General features: G+C 42.3%; 1 protein-coding gene, 1 long non-coding RNA gene and 1 other non-coding gene across 5 annotated transcripts in view; 2 read left to right on the top strand and 1 right to left on the bottom strand.

Annotated features, from left to right (window-relative positions):
* Positions 1-25,271, top strand: part of LOC147373813 (uncharacterized) — a 28,821-nt gene extending 3,550 nt beyond the window's left edge. The window contains exons 2-5 of one of the 2 annotated variants that reach the window (XR_015162150.1): positions 10,392-10,580; positions 18,981-19,032; positions 22,296-22,399; positions 25,060-25,271. This is a non-coding gene — a long non-coding RNA (uncharacterized LOC147373813). The remainder of the gene's footprint in view (positions 1-10,391; positions 10,581-18,980; positions 19,033-22,295; positions 22,400-25,059) is intronic. The other variant, XR_015162149.1, reaches the window with a different exon arrangement.
* LOC147373814 (U6 spliceosomal RNA) lies at positions 1,016-1,122 on the top strand. The gene has a single exon (XR_015163339.1). It is a non-coding gene; the product is annotated as a U6 spliceosomal RNA (small nuclear RNA).
* Positions 18,307-27,663, bottom strand: part of TMEM209 (transmembrane protein 209) — a 32,969-nt gene continuing 23,612 nt past the window's right edge. For both annotated transcript variants that reach the window (XM_086395667.1, XM_086395666.1), the window contains exons 11-15: positions 25,284-25,381; positions 24,170-24,284; positions 23,970-24,067; positions 22,260-22,333; positions 18,307-18,731 (exon numbers count right to left, since the gene is read on the bottom strand). In XM_086395667.1, the coding sequence (XP_086251793.1) occupies positions 18,677-18,731; positions 22,260-22,333; positions 23,970-24,067; positions 24,170-24,284; positions 25,284-25,381 (440 nt within the window). In that variant the 3' untranslated portion in view covers positions 18,307-18,676. The remainder of the gene's footprint in view (positions 18,732-22,259; positions 22,334-23,969; positions 24,068-24,169; positions 24,285-25,283; positions 25,382-27,663) is intronic.

Genomic DNA, 27,663 nt, shown 5'->3' with positions numbered 1-27,663 from the left:
ATGGGTTGCACCGTGTCCCCCCCCAAAAAAAGATATGTTGCAGTCCTAACTTGTAGTACCTCAGAAAGTGACCATATTCAGTGATAGGGTCTTTACAGAGGTAAATTAAAATGAAATCATTAGGATGGGTCCTACCTAATCCAGCATGACTGGCGTATTTAGAAAAAGGGGAAATTTGAACACACACACGGACACACAGAGAACAGCATGTGAATGTGAAGGCAGAAACAGGTGATATATCTGCAAGCTGCTGCTGCTAAGTCACTTCAGTCGCGTCCGACTCTGTGCGACCCCATAGACGGCAGCCCACCAGGCTCCGCCGTCCCTGGGATTCTCCAGGCAAGAACACTGGAGTGGGTTGCCATTTCCTTCTCCAATGCATGAAAGTGAAAAGTGAAAGTGAAGTCGCTCAGTCGTGTCCGACTCTAGCGACCCCATGGACTACAGCCTACCAGGCTCCTCCATCCATGGGATTTTCTAGGCAAAAGTACTGGAGTGGGGTGCCATATCTGCAAGCTAAGGAACACCAAAGATTACCAGCCAACCACCAGAGCTAGGAGAGAGGTATGAACCCTGTCAAATCTTGATCCAGAACTGGTAGCCTCCAGAGCTATGTGACAATTTCTGTTGAAGTCACCAGGTTTGTGGTATGTTGTTATGACTGACCTACAGAACTACTTCCATGGGGGCACTGTAGAGGCTTTGTGTCATCAAGACTTAGGTGTTATTGTCCTTAACGTTTCTGTACTTTTTGTTTTTTACAAGATTGTCTTTTTTTGGAGCAGTTTAAGGTTTACAGCAAAACAGAGAAAGGTACAGAGATTTTTCATATACTCCCTGCCGCTACACAGCCACAGCTTCTTCCACTACTAACGTCCCCCACCAGAGGGGTACGTTTGTTGCAAAGAATGACACATCACAAGCAGGCATAGTTCAGTTTCCCTTAGGGTTCACTCTTGTACATATATGTATTTTATTAAAGAATACTTTTTAAAAATTAAAGATACATATTACAGTGCTTGCTTCAGCAGCACATATACTAAAACTGGAATGATGCCGAGAATATTAGCATGGCCCCTGCTCAAGGATGACATGCAAATTTGTGAAGTGTTTCATATTAAAAAAAAGAGACAGATACATGTTACATGTATCTATCATCACAGTATCATACAAAATAATGTCACTGCCCTAAAAATCTTTTGTGCATTACCAATTCACCTCCCCTCCCCTCATTCCCTGGCAACCACTGATATTTTCACTGTCTACATAGTTTTGCTTTTTCCAGAATGTCATAGTTGGGGTAATGCAGTATGTAGCCTTTTCAGATTGGTTCACTTGGTTTCCTCCATGTCTTTTCATAGTTTGATGGCTCATTTAAGTGCTGAATAATACTCCTCTATCTGGATATACTACAGTTTATCTATTATTTTTTTTCTTAAATTTTTTTTCAACACCAACTCAGGGCTGAGTTGTAGGTATAAGACAAATCTGAGTAGTAAGTATAAGAGTATTCTCTATACTTTCTCTTAAAGGATTAAAAAAGAAGACTCAGTGTCTTTTTACTGGCATGGGTGGTGCTGAGCCTTGGGTCATGTGATTTCCGCCTGTGGAGAGCCTGCCCTGAAAAGGACAAGCCAGCGGCTGAGCGGGCTCTGACGCCCTGGGTGCGCCTGGACCCAGCTGGCCAGGCCCCAGGGGTTAGTTACATGAGCTTTAAACCAAACGTGACTTTGAGTCCTCACGATTTAGACTCAAAGATTTAGTCTTTAAAGATTTAGAATGTGATCTTCTGGACCTTGCTTTCCTCCTCTCTAAAATGAGAAAAACTGCCCTCCAAAGGTTATGAGACCCTAGCCCAAGAAGAAAAAAAGAGAGACCTGTAAAGTGCCAGTGTCAGCAGGTATCTGATTAGATTCTTCCTAGGTGGTTGACGTCATACTTTACAGCCTGGGAGGAGCTCCAGTCCCAGCCTCAGGAGCCGCACCATCCACCCAGCTGCCACCCCATTCCCACCTCAAGCCCTTGCTGACCTCCTGAGGCTCCCTCTCTGGGATTTGCTTCTCGTGCTTCAGGAAGCGAGCTCTTCCTCATCACCACTTCTTCCCACCACAGTCAGGCCACCCCAACCTCTGTAGCTCAAGCTGCTCACTGGGAGGATGACTGACGGTCAGTTCCTTCAGAAAGGGCACGAGTGGACGAGACTCTGACGACCTCCAGGGCCGGCTTGTGGTGTCCTACCAGTCAAAGGGGACAAAGCTTCCAGGGCTGCAGGAAGGAGTCTGAGGGGCAGCGAGGTGAGAGGGCGAGCTGGCCAAGTGGTGCAAGGCTGCAGTGTGTCCTTCAGTGGGGAGATGTCCCCCAAACTGCTGCATCATCTACATCCCTTTTGGGAGAGAAGAGCCCATCCCCTTACGGTAGCGCTTCCAAGAGCAGAGCCTGAGCGTCAGCCCGAGTTTCAATCCTGCCTTCTTCCTGCTCCCTTAGCCTCTTCCTTCCAGGGACAAGGTGGGGCAGGGGTTAGTCAGCCATTGCTGGGGTTTGGGGTGGGGGGAGGCATGGGAGTTTAGGGGCGGCCTCCCAGTCTCCAAATTCAGGCTTCCTGTCAGTGGTTCCTCAAAAAAGGAACTCTCCTTCTCGCTCCTGCCTCTACGGTCACCGCTGGGAAGATTGTTCTATCTTTCCTTCACAGATTTAGCTGTAAGTTCCCCCAGTGACAGCAGGATGGCCTCCAGAAGAGGCCTGGGAAATCCTGGACTTGGATTTGAGGAAAGAATTCACCCCTTTTCTTGTCTTTTCAATCAGTGTTGTTGACTTCTGCTTTTTAAGACTTCCACATTTCTTCCCTGGGAGCCCTCTTGTGGTGCCATAAGCCTTTCCCAAAGATGCCATGTTGGAACTGTGGACCTGGAACAGGGCATAGCGGAGGGCTGGGGTGGGGTGGGGGCAGTGGGATGCAGGAAGCAGATGATACTTTAGATATAAGCTGTTGGGGACCACAGCTTATCTTTGGGTAAACTTGGATCCTAAAGTGTTGCAGTCACTCACTTTTCCCCAGGAGGGAAGTCAAACCCAGATGGTGCCAGCCATTTCCCTTGCACTCTGGCAAGGTCACTGGAAGGGCCAGCTGGCAGCTTTTTTGTTATTGTAACTATTTAACTCTTTAACGTTCCACTGATTAAAGTCCTTAAATCTCAAGACCCCAGATAGAAGCCAAGTAATAGAGCCCTTCTGGTTTCCTTTTCATGAGATCAGGATTGGGAGAGGACTCGGATAGGACAGAGGATGGAGATGCTGTTGGCTAGGTGCCCTGGAGTTCGTTGTCCAGAGGGCTTGGTGAGCCGTGAATGACTTTCACAGCTCCTCCCTACAGGGAGTGTTGTCAGTCTCTATTTTCCAGAAAGCTCTCATAATAGTTTCCGTATGACTTTGGGCTTCACAGGCTTCAGTTAAAAATCTGACTCAGTTAAGAAACCTGCCCAAGGCCACTTAGCTGGTAAGCAGGGGAGTTGGAGCTCTGAATGCAAAACCTAAATGCTTTTGCTATAACATGAGTTAATCTCCAGCTGAAGCTCAAGTTCCCATACTTTGGCCACCTGATGCAATGAGCTGACTCATTGGAAAAGACCCTGATGCTGGGAAGAATTGAAGGCAGGAGGAGAGGGGACGACAGAGGATGAGATGCTTGGATGGCATCAATCACTGACTCAATGGACAAGAGTTTGAGCAAGCTTGGGGAGATGGTGAAGGCCAGGGAAACCTGACGTGCTGTAGTCCATGGGGTCACAGAGTCGGACACAACTAAGCGAATAAAAACAACAACCGACTGGGGAGAGGGAGGCTAAGAGCCTGTCAAGACATTTGACCCTGAAAACCTCGAATTCCTCCTGTTCCCCCGGAGGGATGCCTGGCATATAATCCTGGAGGGGGGCACTGAGGCTATGCTACACCCTCCCCCAAATCCTGCTGCCTGGGGTCTAATGGTGGGGTGCAGCTTTAGGTCCTGTTCCCTGCAGAAGAGCTCCTGGCAGCCCACCAGCAGTGGGTGCACCGAACCCGGCTGTCAACCCAGGGCGTGCCGGCTAAGGACGGCCACCTGCTGCCCTGCCCCAGCTGCACCCACATCTGCTCTAGGTCTGTCAGGAGTTGCCTCCTCTCCAACTTTCATCTAATGAAGAGGGTTGGGGGGGCAGACCAAGGGGCTGAGGGGACAGCACAGGGAAGAGGACCCCCACAGCCTCTTAAAAGTCTCACCTGCCCGCTTTTTATTTCATAAACGGTTTAGTACCAGTTGTGTACACAGTCCCACATTAGACATACATACCACACCACAGAAAAGTTATACACCACACCACACACACCCCTCCACATACACCACAGGAAACAGATAGCCCCCTACAGATCCTAGATATACTAGGGTCCTAGATATACTAGGACCATTCACCCCGGTCCCAGCCTCAAATCCAAGCCACACACCACACCTCTCCACATATACCACACAAAATACACAACACACACACACTACATATACTAGGGCATGCACATGCACACACACACCCCCCAAATACACCAGGGGCACACACACACACCTCACATATACCAAGGACCGACACACATACACACACACACCAAATATACCAGGGAGACAGCCAGACACACACACACATCCACACACACACACATCCACACACGCGCGCGCCATTCACCCCTGTCCCGGCCTCTAGGAGAGGTTGGGGAGTTGGCCCCCCGACGCCAATGACGCAGGAGGCAGCAGCACGAGGCCGGCTCGCCGGCTCGCTGTCTGGAGAGAAAGTGCGTCACTGCCTGGAGCGGCGGGCCTGTTGTTCCCTCCCAAGCTATGCCTTTGGGAGGGCCTCTTACCTCAGAGCCGAGATGTATTGATCTCATTTTGCAAACAGAGAAAATGAAGGCGGGGAACGTGAGCGGAAGGTGAAAGCAGCTTCTGAAGCCCCAGCCTCAGAACGGTCCATGCCTCCGCGAGGGATGCGGAAGGAGGGAGAGGACCACAGGGCCGCGTGCGGGGTCGAGCTGGGGACAGAGGCCGGCAGGCCTGGCCAGCCCTCGCCTGCTGGGGCCGGAGCGGTGTGGCCTCCTCCTCCTGGACGCCCACCCCACCCCCACCCCTCCCCCACCCCTCCTCAGCAAGGGCAGAGAAGCTTCTGGCAGCAGAGGGGCGAGCAGCAGTGACCAGGCTAGGGTGTGAAGAACTCCCTGGTCTTCGAGGAGACATTGGCACGGCTTCAGAAGTGCGCTCGGCCCTGCGTTTCTGAACAGCCCCTCCCCGTGGGCTCCCTGTCACCCCCGGCCTCGGCTCTCCGCGCTCCCCAACTTTGAAGAGCCCCCGAGCAGCAGAGCCCAGGGGGGCGGGGCCATCGGCTCTGAAAAGGGAATTCTAGAAACTGGGCCGCAGGACGTTCATTTTCCGGGCCTGTGGGGACCCGGGAGCCCGGGCGATGAGGGGCCTGGCGGCATGGGGAGCCACTCACAGCTCTCCAGCCTCCGGGGAAGAGCAGTAGTGGGGTTTCTTTACCACAACTCCCCAGGGCGCCAGAAACCTAGTGGACACAGGCCTAGGAGTCGTGGAGAGGCAGGGACTGCCCGCGGTGGTGTGGCCATGACCGCCAGCACCTCGGTGTGTGTTAGACCTGGACGCTCTCTCCTTCACCCAGGGGGTGCAGGTTCTGTTCTCTGGGCCAGAGTGGTGCTGGGAGGGAGCCTGGGGAGAGTTCTGCCTCTCTCGAGCTCTTCAGAAACCCCGAATCCTTAGAGTGTGGAGGGGAAGGTGACGCGGGGGAGGGACATCAGGCCTGCTCACTGGGAAGGTGTCTGAGGCCAGCGAGGACGCCCAGAGGCAAAGATGCCCGCGGTCTCTGGATCCCAGCCAGGAGCCAGGTGGCCATCAGACCCCAGGCTCCAGGCCCCACCTCGCGAGGCCCCGCAGGAAGCCTGGCACCTCTCCCGGAGCCTGCTGGGCTGCCTGCCACCACGTCTGCACCCGGGAGGGCCCGCAGCCTGCACGCGCTGCCCTGGGGACGGGATGCGTGACTCAATCCCTGCTTTGCTAATCACTCCGCTCTCCTCCCTCTCCCGTCTCGCGTCTCGCACAGCCTTCCTTCCCCTGGAGAAAAGCGTGCCCATCTGACAACTCGCGCGCCCGCTCTCCGTGACGCATTCATCTGTCCTTGCCCCTGCTTCTGCTCTGCACAGCCCCCACGCTGCCCTCCCCAGCTTGCTGCCTCCTGCTCCAGCCTCCGCCAGGATGACTGTCTGTGTGCCCGTACCTCACCCCGGCGAGTGTTAGTCAGGGTGAGCCCTCTGCTGTGTCAGGCAGCCCTCCTGTAACCTCTCTGCCCACGTAGAGGGGCACAGACCCACCGCCAGGAGGTATCTGAGGAGGGAGCATGGGAGCGCAGTGGCCAAGCTCTTTCTTCTCAGGCCAACCACTCAGCCTTTCCATGACCAGCAGTACCTCCCTAAAGGGAATCAAGAACAAGGTGACTTTATGATTGTTTTTTTTCTCTGCTTTGACCAGAGGGGGGAAGAGGAGTCTAGCCCAAGTAAGCAATGGGAGGTCTCAAGACTGTCCAGTGTGCCTGTGACCTGACACCACAGAGCCTGCCTGATGGGAAAAGTGACTGCCTCCTGCAGTGCATTCAGGGCTCCCAGGGGGCACAGTGTAGGGGTCAGACTTCTGGAGTGGCCTCTGGTACCAGCACCCAGCCGCACCCCGGACACTCACAGATCCTCTCGGAAAGTGAAAGTAGTAAAAGTGAAAGTCAGACTCTTTGCAGCCCTGTGGACAGTCCATGGAATTCTCCAGGCCAGAACACTGGAGTGGGTAGCCTTTCCCTTCTCCAGGGGATCTTTCCAACCCAGGGATTGAACCCAGGTCTCCTGCATTGCAGGCAGATTCTTTACCAACTGAGCTATAAGGGAAGCCCCGAGATCCTCTCTGGGCTTCTGTAAAATCAAACAGTCCAACTGTTTGATTCCCAGGGCCGTTTCTATGTTTTCAGAGCCATGACAAAAGAAAAAAACAAACAAAACTCCCCTAAAAGCTGAAGCAGGCTGAAAAGCCAACATTACTTGCCTATGGGTTTCACAATAATAAATAAAAAAAAATTTTTTTTATTTAATAAAACAACTCCTTTTTTTTTTTAAAGGCTAAATAGAGAAATGACTTCACAGGCCTGTGACCTGGGTAGTCACACAGAACCCCACACTTTGAACGGCCCTGTGTTGGGTTTAATGCTCTGTTGTGGCTGTCTTAAAAGTCTTCTTGATAAGTTTTGTACAAGGGCCCCACATATTTATTTTACACTGGATCTTGCAATTCTGACGCTGATGCTGGCTACAAATACTTAGAATGTTGATCAAGGAGAACCATGGACAAGTCTGCAGTGTTTTTTGTTTTATAGAATTGTGGCATCTGGAATATAGAAATGTTGGACAGTTCCTCATTTTCAGTTCCCTGGGGAAGGCGGAGAGGGTGAGACAATTAAGGAAGCACTTGATGAGAGTTAAATTGTTCAAAGGAACCAGGAGTTCTGCATCCACAGTTACTGTTCTTGGAGTTAGGTGCAGCCAGGGCTCTGGAGATTGATTCAGACATCTCCTGCAGGGAAAGACTACTACTGTTGCCTGATGCCCATTATCTGCTTCTTCTGTAGTGCTAGGATTATTAGCTGGCCATGGCCAGAAAAAAAAAAAAAAAAAACACAATGTTCCCCAGGTTCTTTTGCAGTTAGTTATGTTTGTGTGATGTTTTTTGTGGCCATGCCATGCAGCATATGGGGTCTTAGTTTCCCAACAAGAGATTAAACCTGTGCCCCCTGTATTGGAAGCACGGAGTCCCAACCACTGGGCTGCCAGGGAAGTCCTGTCCATGTGATTAAGTGCTGGTCAGTGGGAGGTGTGTGCCACCACCCCATTGGTATGTGTTTTTACTTCTGTAACATCGCAGAAAAGTTTGAAACTTTTAGACTAGGATCTGAAGAAAAAACACATGCTATTAGTTGTTATCATTTCACAGTAGAGATTTATTTAGGAATGAATTTATAAATGTGGTGTGTGCTCAGTTGCTCAGTCATGTCTAAATCTTCTCAACTGCAAGAACTGTAGCTTGTCAGACTCCTCTGTCCATGGGATTTCCCAGACAAGAATACTGGAGTGGGTTGCCATTTCCTACTCCAGGGGATCTTCCTGACCCAGAGATCCACCTTGCATCTCCTGCATCGGCAGGCAGATTCTTTACCACTGTACCACCTGGGAAGCCTAATTGATACATGGGTGCCCTTTAGTGTATAGTTCCTCAAACAGGAAGATGAGACTAGCATTCCATCTCTAAGGGGATGCTAGTGGGGGGAGCAGATAATAAGTAAAATCTCAGGTATATGCAATGAAGAAGAACTGAGCACGTTGCGTATGGGGATGGTAAGTGCCAGGGATGTCATTTCAAGGGTAACATGAAAGGGTCTGAGGAGGTGATTTTTGAGGAGAGGGCTTAGTGAAGACAGGGAGGAGCTAGCTGTTACAGATAGCTGGGTAAGAACATTTGGGGGAAAGGATACAGTCAAATTGTTCTGCCAAACGTGGAAGTCTCTTGAGAATCAGACTTGTATTTCCAACTATCAGTTGTCATCTCCATCTCGATGTCCCAATAGCATCTCAAACTCAACATGTTTAAAATTTCTCTTCTGCTCCAAACCAGTTCCTCTTCCTCTGTTTCTGTTAGTGCCACTATCTTCATATCATAATAACCTAAACTGAAATGTTGGCATTGTGTGTACCAGGTTACCAAGTTGTGACCATTTTTCTTCTACAAATGCTCTCCAGTCTTTTCTGCCACCCCTGGCATCCAGCCCTGGATTACTGCAGCAGCCTCCTCACAGGTCTCCCTGCCTGTAGCTGCTCCAGCTTCTGGCCATCTTCAAGACTGTGCTCAGTCATCTTCCTGCAGCACCACTTTGACTTCCTCTGCTCAGAAAGCCTCAGAGTCTCTACAAATAAAGTCTGCAATCTTTAGCCTAGTAACTAAGGTCCACCTTTCCTTCTGGTCCCATCTTCCCATGCTCTTCTGAGTACATCTTTATTTGGATTCTTTGCAGTTTTCCAAAGACAGCTCCTTCCTCTCCTGTCTTCATGTCTTGATTCCTTCTGCTTCCTCCTCCTCCTGGAATTCGATTGCCCTCTTTCTCATGAAGCCTTTCTTCAGCTCCTCGCTCAGCAGAGCTTTTTCATCCTTTGACCTACAGGATCGTCTTCATGTCACTTTTTTCCAGGACTTTTGCGATTGTAAAAGGAATACAACATTGAGACAAGTTCTGAAAATGGAAAAACAATCATCCATATTCCTATTTCAACAAGTTGATTTCACATTTGGCTATTTTTTCTAGTTCTGGTGATCTGCATGCATATTTTTACATAATTGTAATCATAGTAGACATACAATTCTGATTTCTTTTCACTTCCACCCAACATTCCCCCCATCTTTCCACAGTCTTTCCAAAGTTGTAGGAGTTTTTAAAAGAGGTCAAAATAAGTGTGTAAGTGTCTTGGAGAAGGGAATGGCAACCCACTCCAGTATTCTTGCCTGGAAATCCTCATGGACAGAGGAGCCTGGTGGGCTACAGTCCATGGGGTCGCAAAAGTTGGACACGACTTAGTGACTAAACCACCACCTCCAAGTGTCTTACGGAGTTGATGTACTATAATTTATAAGACCATCTATCACTGACATTTGATGGGTTTTGTTATAGCCCAGCTGTTAATAGACTAGAAAGCTATTTCCAAGTAAAAAGGAAATCTTAAGGCTTCTTTTCCTAGCACCTCGCTAACTACTTCAATCAGTATTTGTTGAGTGGATGGATAAACAAATGCACACAGTGAACATCCTTAGACATAACTTTTTTTCTGTTGAATATTTTCCCAGCCAAAGAGTGCTAAAAGAGCATTAACATCTTATATAAAATATTTTAATACAAAATTAACATTGTGGGGGGCTTTGCACATTGTGAAGTGAAAGTATTAGTTGCTCAGTCATGTCCAACTCTTTGTGACCCCATGGACTGTAGCCCGCCAGGCTCCTCTGTCCTTGGGATTTTCCAGGCAAGAATACTGGAGTGGGTTGCCATTCCCCTCTCCAGGGGATCTTCCTGACCCAGGTCTCCTGCGTTGCAGGCAGATTCTTTACCGTTTGAGCTACCTGGGAAGCCCTTGCACATTGTGGCAGATTGTATTTTTCAAAAATGGTCACGTCGATATATGTCCCATCCCACATGCTATGATGTGGGATATCCCTCCATTGAGAGGTGGAATCTATATTCTCGCCCTTTGAAACTGTTCATTTATTTTATACCTGTGTTGATTAACAGAATCAATTCAGTTCAGTCGCTCAGTCGTGTCAGACTCTTTGTGACCCCATGGACTGCAGCACTCCAGACTTCCCTGTTCATCACCAACTCCTGGAGCCTACTCAAACTCATGTTCATCACATCAGTGATGCCATCCAACCATCTCGTCAACAGAATACAGTGGAAGAAACATGGAACTTTCAAGCCCAGGTTATAAAACATAATAGGCTCTGTCTCTATCTCCCCCTCTTTCTTAAGACACTTGCTCTTGGAGTTCAGCCACTATGTTACAAGGAAGCCCAAGCCACATGTAGAGGCCACATGTGGGCTTTGTGCCCGTATTCCCAATGATGTCCCCAGTCAATACCCAGAATCAACCACTGAACGTAGGAGTGAACAGCCTTCAGATGATTCAGTCATCCAGCCGCATACACTGTGGAGAAGAGAGAAGCCAATCCCATTGTACCCTATCTGAATTCCTGATCCACAGAGAGAGATACCAATGATCATTGTTCGGGGGAAATTTGTTATGCAGCACAAGTGGCTGAAACACACACATAGTCCCATGTTGTGTTCCAAAAGACTTGTAGTAATTTGCAGGTTCACCACAACCTCCAGAGCCCCGATGTGTGGCCTCTTTGTGGGCATTGACCTCAAAGTCTGTAAATCTCATCTCTGTTTCTCATCTGTAGGCTCCTTGAGGGGATACATCACTGCATTTTTATTCTCAGTTCTTAGCAGGCACTTGGTAAATGTTTATCCATTTGTACATTTGTTAGAAGTATACATAACTAGGGTATGCATTGTCCTGGCCAGGAAGCACAGAGTCTGACTGTGTGGTAGACTGAAGCTATCTTGGTTTCCTCATTAGAGAAAGCAGATTCCAGAGAAGTGGCTCAGAGAACACATGCTCTGGTCCAATTACACACAGGCTTGGAGGAAACTATACAGTGTGTCAGGGAACGGGATAATGGTATCCACTCTGATAATGGATCAGAGTGTTCCCAGCCCTGAAACCTTACAGCCACTCCCAATACAGCTCCAGCTGTAAGGGATTGCACGATGCCACCAATTTTGCTTTCTAGTGAGAAACTACCAGCAGATACGTATCTAGATGGTATTTCTCCCACCGCCATGCCTACTCTTTACTACTGAATCAATTTTCATAGAGCTCGGCACAAAGGAATGCATGGAAATGTAGAGCAGGCCCTCTGCCTTTCCTTCTACAAGTTTAGATCCACTGCCAGTTGCCAGCTTCTTGCTTCCTTTCTTCTCTGCCACACTTCCACTCTCCGGCCAGAGAGCTCTCCCTACATCCTCTCCCTTTGAAACTGTTCAGTTGTACCTATGTTGATCAACAGAAAGCAGTGAAAGAAACACAGAACTTTCAAGCCCAGATTGTAAAAGTAATATGCTCTGCCTCTACCTACTTCCCTTTTTCTCAGGATACTTGCCCTTGGAATTCAGCCACTGTGTTATGAGGAAGGTCACATGTAGAGGCCACATGTGGGCCTTCTGCCTGCATTCCCAATGATGGTCTTTAGCATGGAAAGCACACTCATAAAAAATTCCAGTCAAAAAAATAAATGATTGCTTTTCAAGTGAATTCTACTTAACTCCATTATTAATTCAACAAATATTTACTGAACACCTGACATGCACCTGCCCTCAAGAATGATAAGGAAGTCACAGTCTAACAGAAAGTTCATAACTCATAGGAGTTCTGTCCAATCAAGAGACTTGCCATTTTTCTTGGGTACTTGTTCTAGCATAGCCCCACTATTACAGGAGCCAGGTCAAGGTCAAGAGGGCAAGTCAGCCTGGGGTTGGCTGAGTGGAGAGGTAGGAGGTGGGAAAATAAGAGTTGTGAGGTGGGAAAAAGAGGAGAGTGAAAATAACTGGATTAAAAGTCAACATTCAAAATGCTAAGATCATGGCATCTGGTCCCATCACTTCATGGTGAATAGATGGGGAAACTGTGGAAACTGCCAGGCTATTTTCTTGGGCTCCAAGATCACTGTGGATGGTGACTACAGTCATGAGATTAAAAGACACTTGCTCCTTGGAAGAAAAACAATGACAGACCTAGACAGTATATTAAAAAGCAGAGACATTACTTTGCCTACAAAGGTCCATATAGTCAAAGTTATGATTTTTTCCAGTAGTCATGTATGGATATGAAAGCTGGAAAAGAGCTCTTTGACGCATATGAGCAGCAAAGAATTGATGCCTTCGAACTGTGGTGCTGGAGAAAACTCTTGAGAGTCCCTTGGACAGCACAAAGATCAAATCCTTTAGGACTGACTGGACAGCACAGCTAGTCAATCCTAAAGGAAATCAACCCTGAATATTCACTGGGAGGACTGATGATGAAGTGGAAGCTCCAGTACTTTGGCCACCTGATGCAAAGAGCTAACTCATTGGAAAAGACCCTGATGCTGGGAAAGATTGAAGGCAGGAGGAGAAGGGGAAAACAGGATGAGATGGTTGGATGGCATCACTGACTCAATGGACATGAGTTTGAACAAACTCCGGGAGATGGTGATAGACTGGGAAACCAGGTGTGCTGGAGTCCCTGGGGTCACAAAGAGTTGGAGGTGGGATATAATGAGGTGGGAAAAAGTAGCAACTTAGATACAGTAGTTTAAATGAAAAATCATTTCTCTGGCTACACAGAAAAAAACACCTAGTGTTTTATTGAAGAGACACTGTATTTTAGGATGTGGACTTTGCCTCCAGGTTCTATCCAAGGCACTTGGTCTAAGTGGAGTCTAACCACCACTTTAAGGCAGTGAACTCCAGGAATTCTCAAGATGGCATAAAAAAAACTTTGAAGAATTCATGCAGAGCATTTAACTGGAAGCAGAGCATTGTAGTGAATTTATTTTTAATGTTGGTTAACTAACTTGAGATGGAAGCCGTAAAACACCTTTTCAAACCACCAGGTCTGGCGACTGATGGCTTTAGTACAGACTCCCTTATGCCAAGTCTCACTTTGACAAGTTAACGGGACTACTCCTCTGCCCCTCAGGGTGCCCAGTGGATGATACCCTCCCCATTAGGAACAAAAGGGGCCTTTCTTTGGAGTTGCAGCTCAGCCAGTTAATGCCTGTATTCCCAGCCAAAACTATCACAGAGCTCCTGGTTCCAGTCTACACACCATGTATTTGAGGAAGAATCATGCCTGGCTTTGACTCCTGAAAAAACAAGTTTTGCCCCCAACAGAGCAGATTGCCACCTTCTGACTTTCCTCCTGTGGGATGCAGTTCATGAAAGCAGAGTCTGATTCAGGGTTGTTATTTTTTCCTTCCAGTTTAGAAATGGTAAAGGAGGGAGACAGCGTTTTCTTGGTAGACCAGAAAGCCCAGCCTTCAAGATACAAGGGCAGTACTGTCTCTGATTGGGGAATGGCCAGGTTTGGGGTTGGGGAAGAAAATAGGAAGCAGGAGGCAGATATGGCTGGGCTAGGAGAGTAGGGGTGGGTTTGAGTGTGTCAAGGCATGAGGATCTATATACATCTCAGCACAGTCCAAGAATGAGAGGCTTGCTTTACAATGCCAAAAGAGCCATTTCCTAGTTTTATATTAATGTTATTCTGAAAGACTTTTTTATTAAAAAAAAAAACAAACTTATTTGGCCATGCCAGCTCTTAGTTGAGGAATGTGGGATCTTCTATCTTCATTGCCGCATGTGGGATCTAGTGCCCTGACCAGGGATTGAACTCGGGCTCCCTTCATTGGGAGCATGGAGTCTCAGCCACTGGACCACCAGGGAAGTCCCCTGAAAGACTTTTTAAGTCCATTTTCCCCCTTACCCTAAAGCACACTGTCATCCATTATTTTCATTCAGCTTCTCAGTGATCACTGAGGTATGAATATCTTTCTTATGCCCAGAAATCAGTGTAAAAGGTTAACTGCCCTGCCTCAACAGTGACAGAGCTCAGTCCTCCCAAGTCCCAGCTGGTTCAAGCCAGTGGCTCTTCTAGCCAGATGAACTGTGGAATATTCAGTTTGCTTTGGGGGCATGAAAGGATTTAGTTATAACTACATTGCATCCTTAGCAGTGGCTGAGATTGTTTGCATGTTGACTTAGCTGTGGAATATCTCTGGGGTCACTGCTGTCCTGGGTAAACAGGATTCTGGGCACACATGAGGTTGTTCTCCATACCTATCCTGCCATACTGGATTCTTCCTCCTAAGGCCGACCGAGGTGCCACCCTCCATAGAATCCATAACCTATTCCCCGGGCCAGTGCAGTTCATTCGGTGTGGAAATGAAATTACTGATGACCATTCAGGGATCAAATTAGAGACATGGCTCAGAGCTAATGCCTAACAATCCTGCAGTCTCAGCACAAAGCCACTGGCATACACAGTGAGACGTGGCAATGTCACTGGGGCCTAAGAAGCACAGGTGCTGATTGTGCAAGCTGCTCTCACTCCAAGTTGCCAGACAACCACACGTTCCCCCTGCCCCCTCCCAGATCCTTCCCAAAAGGCTTTTTGCTAGAGATCCCAGCCCTCTGCTGCTTGGCTGTATCTATAACCTGGGGACTGCTGTGACTGAAGCCACCTGGACAGATGGTTGGGCCAGCTGACCTCTCCCAGCTCCTCACAGTGGACCCTGTAGCATCTGGGCCAATGTGCTGCTGCTAAGTGCATCAACCTCACTCCAGGTCATTAAGGAAGATCCCCAAGAGTACAAGGAATTGGCTGTGTATTTTCCTAACGCCTATACTTTTTAGGCAGTGTCCCTGCTGCAGCTCTTCAGGCCTGGGAAATGTTTCCTCCTTCTTAGTGTTACAGGCTTCCCTGGTGGCTTAAATGGTTAAGAGTCCACCTGCAATGCAGAAGACCGTTGATCCCTGGGTCAGGAAGATCCCTTGGAGAAGAAAATGGCAACCCACTCCAGTATTCCTGCCTGGAGAATTCCATGGACAGAAAAGCCTAGCAGGCTACAGTCTAGCTGCAAAAGAAAAGCCAGTGCTCCTTGCTGCTCAAAAGATATCCTTTGAAAAGAACTCAAGCCTTTCCCAAAAGGTAGCTTTAGCCATCGTCAAACTCTTCCTGAACAGCAGCACAGCTCAGACCAGTAGAACACTAGTCTTTCATGAGAATGAGACAAGCTATGAGAACCCACCAAGACTATACGTCACTTCTGGATTCACTCATATGGCTGCTGAGTGCCGAAAAAAGGGGAAAGACCTAATCACTTTGGAGGAGAAATCAGTGCCATGTGCAGTGGTCAGGATCAACCCCCCAAAATAGTGGGTTTAATTAGAGCAAAGTTTTAAGGGAAGGGCAGAGGGGGAGGAAACATCCCCAGAAATCAGGAAGAGGAGGTACATATGCAGAGAGCCCAGCAAGGAGCAGCCTACACTGGCTAAAGCCAAGGATCCAGGGGGATAAGGCTAGCCTGGGGCCATATTGTGGAGGGCTTTAAATGTCAGGCCAAGCAATTTACCAGAACAAAACCGATCAAACAAGTGTTCTAGGAAGATGAATTTGAAGGGGACGTGCAGGATAAATTGGAAAATCTGGAAGCATGGCAACAATTAGGAAGCTGTGAGATTAATTAGGCTGTTGTAGTAGTCCTATGCGAGTTGATAAGGATATAAATGAGCACAGTGGCAGCAGAGATGGAAAGGGACAGCTGCAAGAGACATTGTTAAGAAAGAATGGATGAGATCGCTGCCTGATTGGACAGGGGACCCAGGGAGCTCAAGGAATCAAGATGAAAGCAGAGTTTTGAGCATGGTCGACTGGTAGGACAATGAACAGAGAAAGGGATGTGAGAAGAGGGAGCTGTTTCAGTACATATGAATTCAGTGCCACACATGAAGAATGTGCAGGATTTCCAAATGGAAATGTCCGACAGGTCACAGGAAATTTAACACTAGAGCTCAGGAGAGACAGTTATGGTTGGTGATGAGCTTGGGAATCAAGTGCAGAGTAAGTCATAGAATGAGACCTTTAAGGAAAAGCAGAGGACCAAAGCCTGACCTTTAAGGAATGCCCGCATTCAAAGGATTTATTTATATATTTTACAAAGCTGAGTTTAGAAGTGCCAACTATATACATGCTGCTTGTCTTCACCACTGAAGTATCAGCTTAAAGTGTGTATCCGTTTGAGAAGGCCAAGCAACACAGTATTTTTATGTCATAGTAGGAACTAAATTATAAACACCTAAACATGCTTCTAAAACAAATCTGGCTGAAGAAAAGGCTGATTTTCATAAAGAAGAAAGAATGATACAGTGAACATAATCTATGAGATTGTGTATTTGACCCCATAAGGATGAGTCAAGTGAAAAAAAATTTGAGAAATAACATTTAATTAGAGAAAAGAAGATTATTTACTCATTTTTAACAGAAGTACCCCAAAATTTACCACATTTTCAGTGCAGTGTCTTCTTGAAGTATGAAGTCAAACTAATTCATTAAAGTATTTTTAATAAAAACTATAGTAAGTATATGTTGGCTGAAACATTTGTGAAGACAAATATATGAAAGCTACCCAGAGCATAGTAACCCATACCACCCTTAGTAGGGAAACAAAATCTTTCCTTTTTTAACATGTACCATTAGACTTTATGTGAAATATTTACTGTATGTTGCATGACACATAAACTTTAATATAAGAAAAGATATATTATTTTTTATAATTATGAAGTAGATACACAAACTTTTGAAATGGTAGACTTAGACTGTAACATGTTCTTATATTTAACATGTTTAATTGGTATTATCCTAACAAATTTAGCACATATTAAAAGCAGTTATAAGATAGAAACCTCCTTTCTTTTGGACATCTGACTTTTTAAAAACAGGAACAAGATTTACAAATTATACAAAAGAAGCAGCATATATAATACCGACATGGAGTTTTTGAGAAGACACTGGTTTTCCAGGTAAAGCAGTCTCTAATAATATGTCAACCCAGAAAACATATACAGATGCTAGCTAGCCTTAGATATACTACTTATACATTTAAAAAAATAGATGGGAGGGTCAAGCAAAACTTACAAATTTGGTAATTTCCTACTCTCCAGATATTTTGAACACATCTAAGAAATTTAAACAGATAAGATAGAATATGATCTTAAAGAAGGGAACTCAATATTAGAGAATAGTGAAACTGAGTTATTAAAACCAAGGCAATTGGTTTTTTTTGATGTCTTCAGTCTCTTGACTAAGACCTAAATAGTTTAATTCTATCAGCTAAATTTAACCCAAGTTGACTTTTTATTTTTCTGTTTAGTTTACGGTCTTTTATTCACATCAAGTCTTTGATGTAATTTTACACTCACAGCACATTACAAATCAGACAAGGTGTGTTTCAAGTGCTTAATAGCCTTAGGTGGCTGCTGTAATGGAACAGCTCAGGTGTAAAAAGACAGAAAGAGATGCATGTGCACATGTGCTTTCAAACCACTTCTTGGTGATAAGCTAAGTTGAAAGGTACCAGGAGAGATAACAGTCAGAGGGTCTGGGGGACTTGGCTGGTGGTGGTGGGGAAGGGGAGGGGATAGTCCCCTGGGAAAGCAACATTTAGGCAGAACTTAGAAGGGTGCTGAGGAGGGTCAGAAAGACCAAGAGTGGGGCAGGAATGTCTCAGGCAGCGGGAGTGCATGGAGGCCACTGAGAGGGCCAGTCTGGCTGGGGCAGGGAAGGAGAGAGGTAAGGCAAGACTGGAGTGGAAGGGGCGAGGGCATCACAGAAAAGACCATGCAGCATTTTTCAAACCATGTTCAAAAACTGTGAACTTCACAGAGAGCTGACTTTTCAAACATTAATACCATCAAATCTCTTTCAATAATATTTTAAAAATACACATGAATTAACATTATTTAGAAGTTTATCTCATTTCTTTAAATCTGGGCCTTGGGCTGATTTGCCAAACACTGGGGAAATACAGACATTAAAAAAAATGAGCAATTTGCTTGTTTCTTTTTAATTATTTATACTAAATAACTCAATTGAAAAAACACTTTTGTGGGGAACAATATGGTGAATGATTCTTATTTGGTGGTTACAATGAAGAAGGACTCGAATTAATTAAGGGGTAACCGCACTGTTTTGTGTCAACAAAAATCTGAAGGGTTGTAGTTTTTTCTGAAATGATAAAAAATTGAAGGTAATTTTTCTTGGTGTAGAATATGTTTCACACTAGCTATTTTCTGTTACATCTAAAGAGTCTGTAACATGCATATACTATCTTATTTCAGAAGAGGCAGTGACTCAGATGCTTAGATTCAACTTCTGATTCAGTCAAATAAAGTCCAAATGTTTGGAATTAAATTATCCACTACTCTCCAAAAATCCACAAAATATTCACACCAGAGAGGCCAAGATTAACTCTCCTAAAAAAAGAAAAAAAAAAAATTAGTGAAATTGATTGACAAGCATTTAAGGTCTTTTTTTCCCCCCCAAATAACAGGAGTCTTTACAAGGAATACAAGTTTAATTGACATTTAGTGCTTTTCTGCAATCAGTTATGTTATACATGGTTTATCAGATGAATTCTAGTAACAGTTATTACTTTCTTACCTGTGCTTAAAACCCAAATTTAGAATAAATGGTTTATGGAGTGTTGAAAATTAATTTTTCAGTGGAACTCAAGAACTACTACAACAGATGGAGTTAACAGGACAATTTTAGCAAGTAAGTAAAAGTGTCAATTAAATTTTTTTAAATGGAGATTTAGAGATGCTAGGCCTCTTAGAGAACTTTACATATTTGATTTCATTTAGGAGTTTTCTAATTATTTGGGATGCTTCAGTAAATATGGGTATTACTAATATAGCTTAAATTAAGCCTTACTGCACATAATATAAAGAAAAATCTACTCCATAGAGTAATACAACTGTATTCAAAGTAAGAGGAAGGAGAAGAGGGCCAAAAGAGAACAAGGACTCATCTAACAGGATGGCAGTCAAAGGAGAACTACACATCTCTACCATCTGGAGCCAGAAGAGTTCTAAGCGGTTGCTTTTGGGAGATGGGCTTGGGAAGTTCTGGGAATGCCTTATTTCTGTCATGAAATTTTAGCACACTGTGACTTTTAAAATTATGAGTATGTATTCATTTTAATAAAAAAATTTAAAATGTACCAAAAATGCTCTTCAAAAAGGGTAATTTCATCAACTGTGTTTTTTCTCCATACCCTCAACAACATGGCAAATGAGAAATTTCAGTATGATAGGGAAAGAAAAAATTTAATTTTGGCTTGCTTGTAAATGAGACTAAGCATTTTTTCATGTTTGTTAACCACTTGCACAACACTCTTCTATGAAAAAGTATTTCGTTCATGTTTTTGACGATTTTCTGTATTTTTCTTTTCTAATGTGCACGCTCTCTATGTATGATGGATATTACCTTGGCTTTGCTCTAAGCATTTTGTCTCAGTTTGTCACTTAGTTTCAAACTTTATTTATGGTGTCTTTTGCTAAACAGGACACTTTACTGTGCAGTCAATTCTGTCTAGATTTTTTTCCTTCTTGGAAGTAAAACATTCATATCATTCTAGTAACTGCACAAATAAGTGGCACTGAATTGATACTGTATTTGTATCAATCTGCTGTATTATGGGCATGATTCCAAGTGGACTATATTTGAGCCACTTGCTTATTTCCTTTATGACACAGGAGGGCAGTTTTTAACATTTGGTTGTTCTACAATGTATTAAAAAGATCAATCATATTTTAAAAGCTAGTAATTTCAGTTTTTTTCCCCTGGATTAAAAAAATCAAATAAATAAAAAAGATTAATTTTAGTCTAAAATGTTTCACTTATGTTTCCACATATAAGGGGCTCATTCAGTTAAAATAAGCACTTTAAGAACTGTATCAATTCTTTTGGGCCTCTGAGTAAATCACTGTCCCACTAAGTACTTTAAAGATTTTACATTTGTATGTATCTGACAAACTATATATGGCACTCAACACAAGCTTGTATCAGTTATCAATTTAGATTTTTTGAGGAAAAGATAAATTTTCAATTAAAATAAAAAATTCACTATTTAAAATACTGCTAAATTAATTCCCCACTTCAAAATAGCCTTCCAGAAACACTTTTAAATGAAGAATTACAAAGCCATAGCACATTCCATCTTTCTAATATATGTGTATCTATAACCAAATGCTGCTAGAAAATTTAGGAAAAAAGTCTATTTATTGACACAGAAAAATATCCAAGCTACACCATAAGATCAAAAGGCAGCTCACAAGGTAATATGTTTGGGTACAATATATTTTTAAATAAAATGAAAAATAAAAACAGAATCCACTTTCCCCATAAAGTAACTGGAAAAACATACACCTCCAACTGATAACCCAGTGGATACCTTGAAGGAGTGGCACTGAGAGACAGTTGATCAGAGGGGAGTTTTCAATTACTAGTTTATACACTGCTGAATTGTTTAAATATTTCTGTATTGAGCATGCATTATTTTTGTAATTAAAAAATAAAAAAGAACCATGGTAGCAGAGATGCCTGACAAAAGTGAGTTTCTTAATCTTTCTTACATTAAAAAAAATACATGCTACAGGAAGCTGATAAATTTCTTAGAAAGCTGTTTATAAATTTCAGTTTATGTCCTAAAAATCTTTGCATCTAATATGTTTAATTAAGGATAGGAGTTTGTCTTTCTCCAGTGCAGTGCTGTCCAACAGAAATATAATATATAACCTTAAAAACTAAACAGTAAAAAGAAACAGGTGAAAATAATTTTAATAATATACTTCATTTAACTCAGTATATCCAACATATTATTTCAACATGTAATCAATATACACAATTATTAAAGAGATATTTTACTTTATTATTTGATACTAGGTCTTTAAATTCTAGTCTATGTATTTCACACTATAGCGCGTTGTGTGCATGCTCAGTCGCGTCTGACTCTGCAACCCGGTGGACTGTTGCCCTCCAGGCACCTCTGTCCATGATATTTCCCAGGCAAGAATACTGGAGTAGGCTACCATTTCCTCCTCCAGGGGATCTTTTACACTGACAGCCCATCTCAATCTAGACTAGTCATATTTCAAATGCTCAATGCCACACCCATGTGGCTGGTGGCTGCTGTGTGGGACAGTGCCGTTCTAAACCTGTATTAAATAGGACATGCATAGAACTCAACAGAAACATGAAGATCAGAGCTGAACAGACTGATGCTTTCTACTCAGCTCTTCCCTTTTCATTTTTTTAGCCTCAGGTTACTTAGTGCAGGCAGAGATGCACCCAGAACCCAGATTCTCAGACTTCCAGCCTGTGCATTACCAGATTTACCCAGCATTAGCTAGGGTCCATTTACTTCACATACTGTTTTGAAGCACTGAAATTTCAAATCACCAAAATGACAAGACAGCAATTTTGAGTTTACTGTAACAGTATGTGAGCTTCATTACTAAGTATTTAGATGACACAAAGTAAATAATTTCAACTGACCATTCTTCCGTTCCAATTAACAATATTATGGAATGGGTGCTGACTTAAGTCTCTTTGGAAGTGTAAATATTTTGTAGAAGGCTCTGTGTCTGAAATGGGATAGCCTGAACAAACAAGACTCCAGTTGGTTTGTTTGTTTTTTTAATTTTCAAGTGGCGAGAGCCTGATATATCTGAATTGTCCCTCTGGGGGACACCACTGTAAAAGCCAATAACGTGGTCGAATTGCCTTTTTATCAATAGGGAAATGGAGGTTTTAAGGAATTAATGGACTTGCTCAAAATGGCAGAAATCGTTAGCAAAAGCGCTGAGCCAGTACTAGAAGTCATGCCTTGTATCGTTTAGTACACACATCTTTTCAGTATATGATGCTGCCTTCTGCAGAATCCGAACATAAGAAAAAGTGTATAAAATAAGTACTTGTATTAAAGCATAAATACCTACCCAAGCATTCCTGACTCTTTGGTTTTTATAATGTAGAGGAACATCAACAGTGTATGAAACATATTATTTCGGCCCTGGAACAAAGACAAAAAAACCCAGCAAGATTTAAACCAAACCAGAACAAAAATTCAGCCTGAGAGGTAAGTGTGGGTCCTATCAATTTACATTCTACTAATTCAGAATTCCATGTAATTCAGGCTTTCATTGATTCATTAAACAAAGTCCCTACTTTTGTGCTATAAGTGGGACTTCTGTGGTGAATAAAACAGGGAGGATCCATGTAATCAAGGAGCTTAAAGTCTAGCAGAAGGAAAGGCAGACAGGAAACTCAGAACTAACGTGTGAGGAATGTTATGAGAGAGGAGGAGGTGCAGGGTGCCATGGGAACAAATACATAAAAACCAGAGCAGTGAAGCAATGCCTCCCTGAGAAGAGATATTTTTAAGTTGAGACCTGAAAGATAAGCAGAAATAAACACACTGGGAAGTTCCCACACAAGGGGAGCAGCATTTACGAAGGACTGGCTGGGAGATACTCTGAAGTTGGTACGCTATATCCTACACACAAAACACTACCCCCAAAATCAACAGTTTAAACAAAAGTGTTGAGATTAAAAAATCTTTAATCACGCTTTAAAATACATTATGATACATACAGTATAAGTAATATATTAAATGTAAATTTATTTTATCTACAAGGGACAAGGCAGTATTTTGCTAGCACTAAAATCAAACTACTGATAGCTCCTGATTTAGATTTTCAGTTTACTGATTAACTTATACCTGTTCACTCTGATTTAAGTTGTTTTGACTAAAATATCTTTAGGATATATGATTTTTAAAGACAGTGTTTCTTTAAATGGCCCAAATTATTTACACTTACAAAGTTGAAATATTAAACTTAAAAAAAAAAGAAATATTCTCTCCTGGGTATCTGACAGAATGAAGAATATAATTTTATGATTTAGTCTACGTAAAATTTCTTTAGTAAAGATGCTGGTAACAAAATAACCACAAAGGTCATCAACAGAACTGATGTTTATAATTAAGAGTAAAATGTCTGGATAGAAGTATAAACTGGTACAATAAATTTTTTCATATAGTAATTTGATAATATATTTTAACAGCCTTGAAAATATTCTATTACCTAGAATTCCACTTTTGGACTTTGAGCTAAAAAATTATCCAAAATACATATAGTTATATGCATAAAGGTATTTATGACAATGAAGAATTAGAAACATCCAAAATGTCCAACTGTAGGGAGTGGTTGCATAAATTATATCTTTATCATGAAGTTTTAAAATTGTCATTAAAAAGTGTTTTTATGAAGACTTTTAAAGTCATGGAAAATTATGTTATAATGTTAATTTTTAAAACGATATAGAACTATACAAACAATATGATTTCAACCCATAAAAAAGTACAGAGAAAACCAAAATAAAAAAAAATAAAAAAAACCAAAAACACCAAATAGTAACAGCTTCCTCTAAGTAATGGAATGAATTTTTCTTCCTTTTCTTCATACTTTTCCAAATTAAGTATATATTACTTTCAGAATTTAAAAAAAAGGGATATAAAAATAGCACTTTCCCCCTAACTTAAGAAGTTTACCTATTTCATAAAGAGAATCTAATTTTAAAAGAAATATCAAAGTAAGTCATCCATGACATTAGTAATAGCAACTGCTGTTGCTTCTAAATAGAAGTACCTTTGGAAGATTGTAGACATGACGCTGGTAGATTAGCTCATAATGGGGAGGGTTGATAGCACTCTGATAAATGCAAAAAACATTCTCATTCGTCACATCTGTAAACGAAATAGGCTACATTAAAAAACAAACGAAAAGCTTCCACTACATTATTTTATGTGAAAAGCTCAACTCATTCTTTTAGGAGAGGTTGTTTATACCTGGTTTATTTGGTGTCTGAACAAAGTGCTGAGAAGTAAATGTTTTTCCATCAGGATATTTAGGATGTGGAGGTAATCTGGAATCAAGGTAGGTGCAAAATACATGCATGATGATCTGAAGACAAGGAAATAATTTTTCAAAGTCAGCATGAAAACCTATGTGTGGTACTTTTCAAACATCTGTTTATAATGATTGCAATTTTTAAATTTTTCCCCTGAGAAAGAATTAGCAAAAATGCTTTCAAGTGATTATATTTGTAAGCTGAAATCTATAAAATGAAAAGATAAAACACATTCCTAATTTTGTGTTAAGTGGATTATTCACCCTCATATAGTTAATTAACAGCAAAATGAAGATAAAATACACATATAGTCCATTCTTGACTATCAGCATTTAAAACTTCATTTTCACATGCAACAGTCATTTTAAAAAAACAAACATAATTTTGAGAAACTTTTAAATGCCTAAAACTTTAGTCTTTGATCTCATAAATCTAATTCTAGGAATCTGTCTTAAAGTCATAACCCGAAATTAGAAAGAAACATGCAGTATGTTACTCCCAAAGTATTTAAGACAGAAAAACAAAAATCCGCCCCCTGCCACTACATATTTCTAAAACTTTAAGGTCAGTTAAATGACAGTGAGTAATAATGCAAATACTTAAACACTGAAAAGTGAAAGAAAGCAGGATACAAATTTTATAATTACATCTGTGATAAAAAACATTAAAAATAGCACAGTCTAAGTAAAGAAAAAATAAGAAAATACACCAAAATATTAATAGTGGTTGGGTTAAGATGCCAGTACAATTTTAATTTTTTATTTCTACTTAATTTCTAAAGTCTTTTTATTTAAAAACATTTTTTTCAATTTTTTTTTTCTTTTTCAGCCACAGCATGCAGCTTGCAGGATCTTAGTTCCCTGACCAGGGACTGAACCTGGGCTTACAGCAGTGAAAGCAGTGAGTCCTAACCACTGGACCACCAGGGAATTCCCTCTAAGTTCTTTTAATGCTTATTTTATAATGGAAAAATAAACCCATAACAAAAATGTCAAACTGAGAAAAATAAATAAAAATAAATAAAATAAATAAAAATAAAACTGAGGACTTACAGCAGAATCCGTGGGCAGGTCTGTATCCCACTTGCGACCTTTAAAGTCTCCACCTCTATTCCATCGAAACGAGCTCATACAGCCTCCCTGAGAAAGTTCTGTAGCAACAGAGGTGAGATTAAAAAAAAGCTAAGAATGTATACTAAAGAAGGAGAAACAGGCTAAGGGGTTACAACAAGGAAAGCATGTCATCTTAAAAACCCAATCAAAACATTCAAACAAAGAAATACACAATATAAAAAATTAAATAGCACCATGAAGAAAGAGTAAGATAAATCCAATGTAAGACAAGATTACTATTCAGGATTCTTAAAAAAGGCAATGTCACGTTGGGGGGAAAAATTGGCAGAACTGTTTTAGACAAAGAGATTAAAAAAAAGAGAAAGCAATACAATGTAATGTGTGAACATAAACTATTCCAGTTAGGGAAAAAAAGGGTATATAACAGTCTCTGGACAAATGGGAAATCTGAATATAAACTGGATTATCAGATATAGAAATATTCATTCTTAAGGTCTGACAATTCTATTACAGTTATGTAAAATGTTCTTACTTTTAGGAACTCATGTGCTGAGAAATAATGATGTCCACAATGTTAGAGCAAAAAAATGTGTGTGTGTATATGTAAAATGCATGTGCGTATGTATATATAGAGAGAATCAAATATTGTGAAAGGATGGTAATTGTTCAATCTGGAAGCCCCATATAAATGTTCACTTTGTTTTTTAAACATTTTTGTATACTTGACATATAAAACTTTATATATATATATATATGTGTATACACACTCTGTATATATGTGCACACACACGTCTTTTTTGGATGTATAAATATCTTGTTAGCTATGAGGCAAAGTGAAGAGTTAGTCACTCAGTTGTGCCTGACTCTTTGCAACCCCATGGACTGTAGCCTGTCAGACTTCTTCATCCATGGGATTTTCCAGGCAAGAATACTGGAGTCGGTTGCCATTTCCTCCTCCAGGGGATCTTCCCGAATCAGGGATCAAACCTGGGTCTTCCTGCATTGGCAGGCGGATTCTTTATCACTGTGCCACCTGGCTATGTATATAAGCTGTATTTTTCATACTATAAAAGTATGACGTGTGATCACTGTTTGTGGTTCTCTTTTTAAAAGGCCTTATCCTCTTCTACAGACACATATCAAGATCCTTGCAGATAATCTGATGATGACATACAGAACTGGCCTCAAATAATGCAGGAAGGGAGGAGGTAGATGGGAACATGCAAAGGGTGAGGGCTGCACAGGGACTGATGGCTGCTAGAACTGGGTGCTGGTATAAGAAGGCTGAGCAGACTCTTGTGTCTAGTTTTAAGTACATTTGAATTCTCCTTATACAAAACGTTTTTGGGGAGCAGGAGAGGGTGGGATGAATGAGAGAGTAGCACTGACATATACTACCATGTGTCAAACAGCTAGCCAGCAGGAAGCCGCCACACAGCACAGGGAGCTCAGCTCGGTGCTCTGTGACGACCCAGATGGGTGGGACTTGGGGGGACTGGTGGGAGGGAGGCTCAGGAAGTAAGGGAGGATATATATATGGTGGAAACTAACACAACATTATAAAACAATTATACTCAAAAAAAAAAAGTCATGATAAATGTTTATTCCTGAACCCTAGTCTAAAGCTAGAATACAGAAGGGGCAACATAACACATAACGTAAATTAAGATTTATGATAAATCTGAAAAGTGAAATAATATTTCTAAAACTTGTTTTAGTGATGAGACCATTTTACAGAGTCTATCCAAATGAATGTAGGGAGGCATAAACAGAGTATGTGGGGGTATCAGGGAGGCTAAATATCCTGATTCTCAAGTCAGGCTCCTGAGAAGACTGTGTACGTGTATATACGTGCACACTCTCTGTCACTCAGTCATGTCTAACTCTTTGAGACTTCACAGACTGCAGCCCTCCAGGCTCCTCTGTCTATGGGATTTTACAGGCGAGAATACTGGAGTGGGTTGCTCTTGTCTTCTCCAGGGGATCTTCCCAACCCAGGAAAATAACCAGGATTATTTTCCCCAAATAATCAGGATATAACAGACATATAAAGAAGCAACATATTACATATGACCTATAAAAACTGAAAGAAAGAAGATCAGCATACTAAAATTATAAAGAATGTCATTGTGGCATCCATTCTTGGTGGTTTAAGAATAGAAAATGAATGAAATATTCACGCGAACCCATTTAGCTCATATTTAAGTTTCCCTATATAGGACAAAATTATTACTGTATTCAAGGATAATTACATTATTTTGATCATTTTTAAGCATATAAAATATAAAACCCAAATCTGTTCAAGTATTAGCCTTAATGAAGCCATAATGTGTATTTATAAAGTAAGACCATACTTAGT

This window comes from Bos grunniens, chromosome 4 (assembly GCF_055505025.1).
Source record: "Bos grunniens cultivar Pamir isolate PY7600 chromosome 4, Bosgru_T2T1.0, whole genome shotgun sequence".
Classification (NCBI taxonomy): domain Eukaryota; kingdom Metazoa; phylum Chordata; class Mammalia; order Artiodactyla; family Bovidae; genus Bos; species Bos grunniens.
Note: the sequence above shows the minus strand (reverse complement) of the source record. Positions and strands in the feature narration are given on the sequence as shown.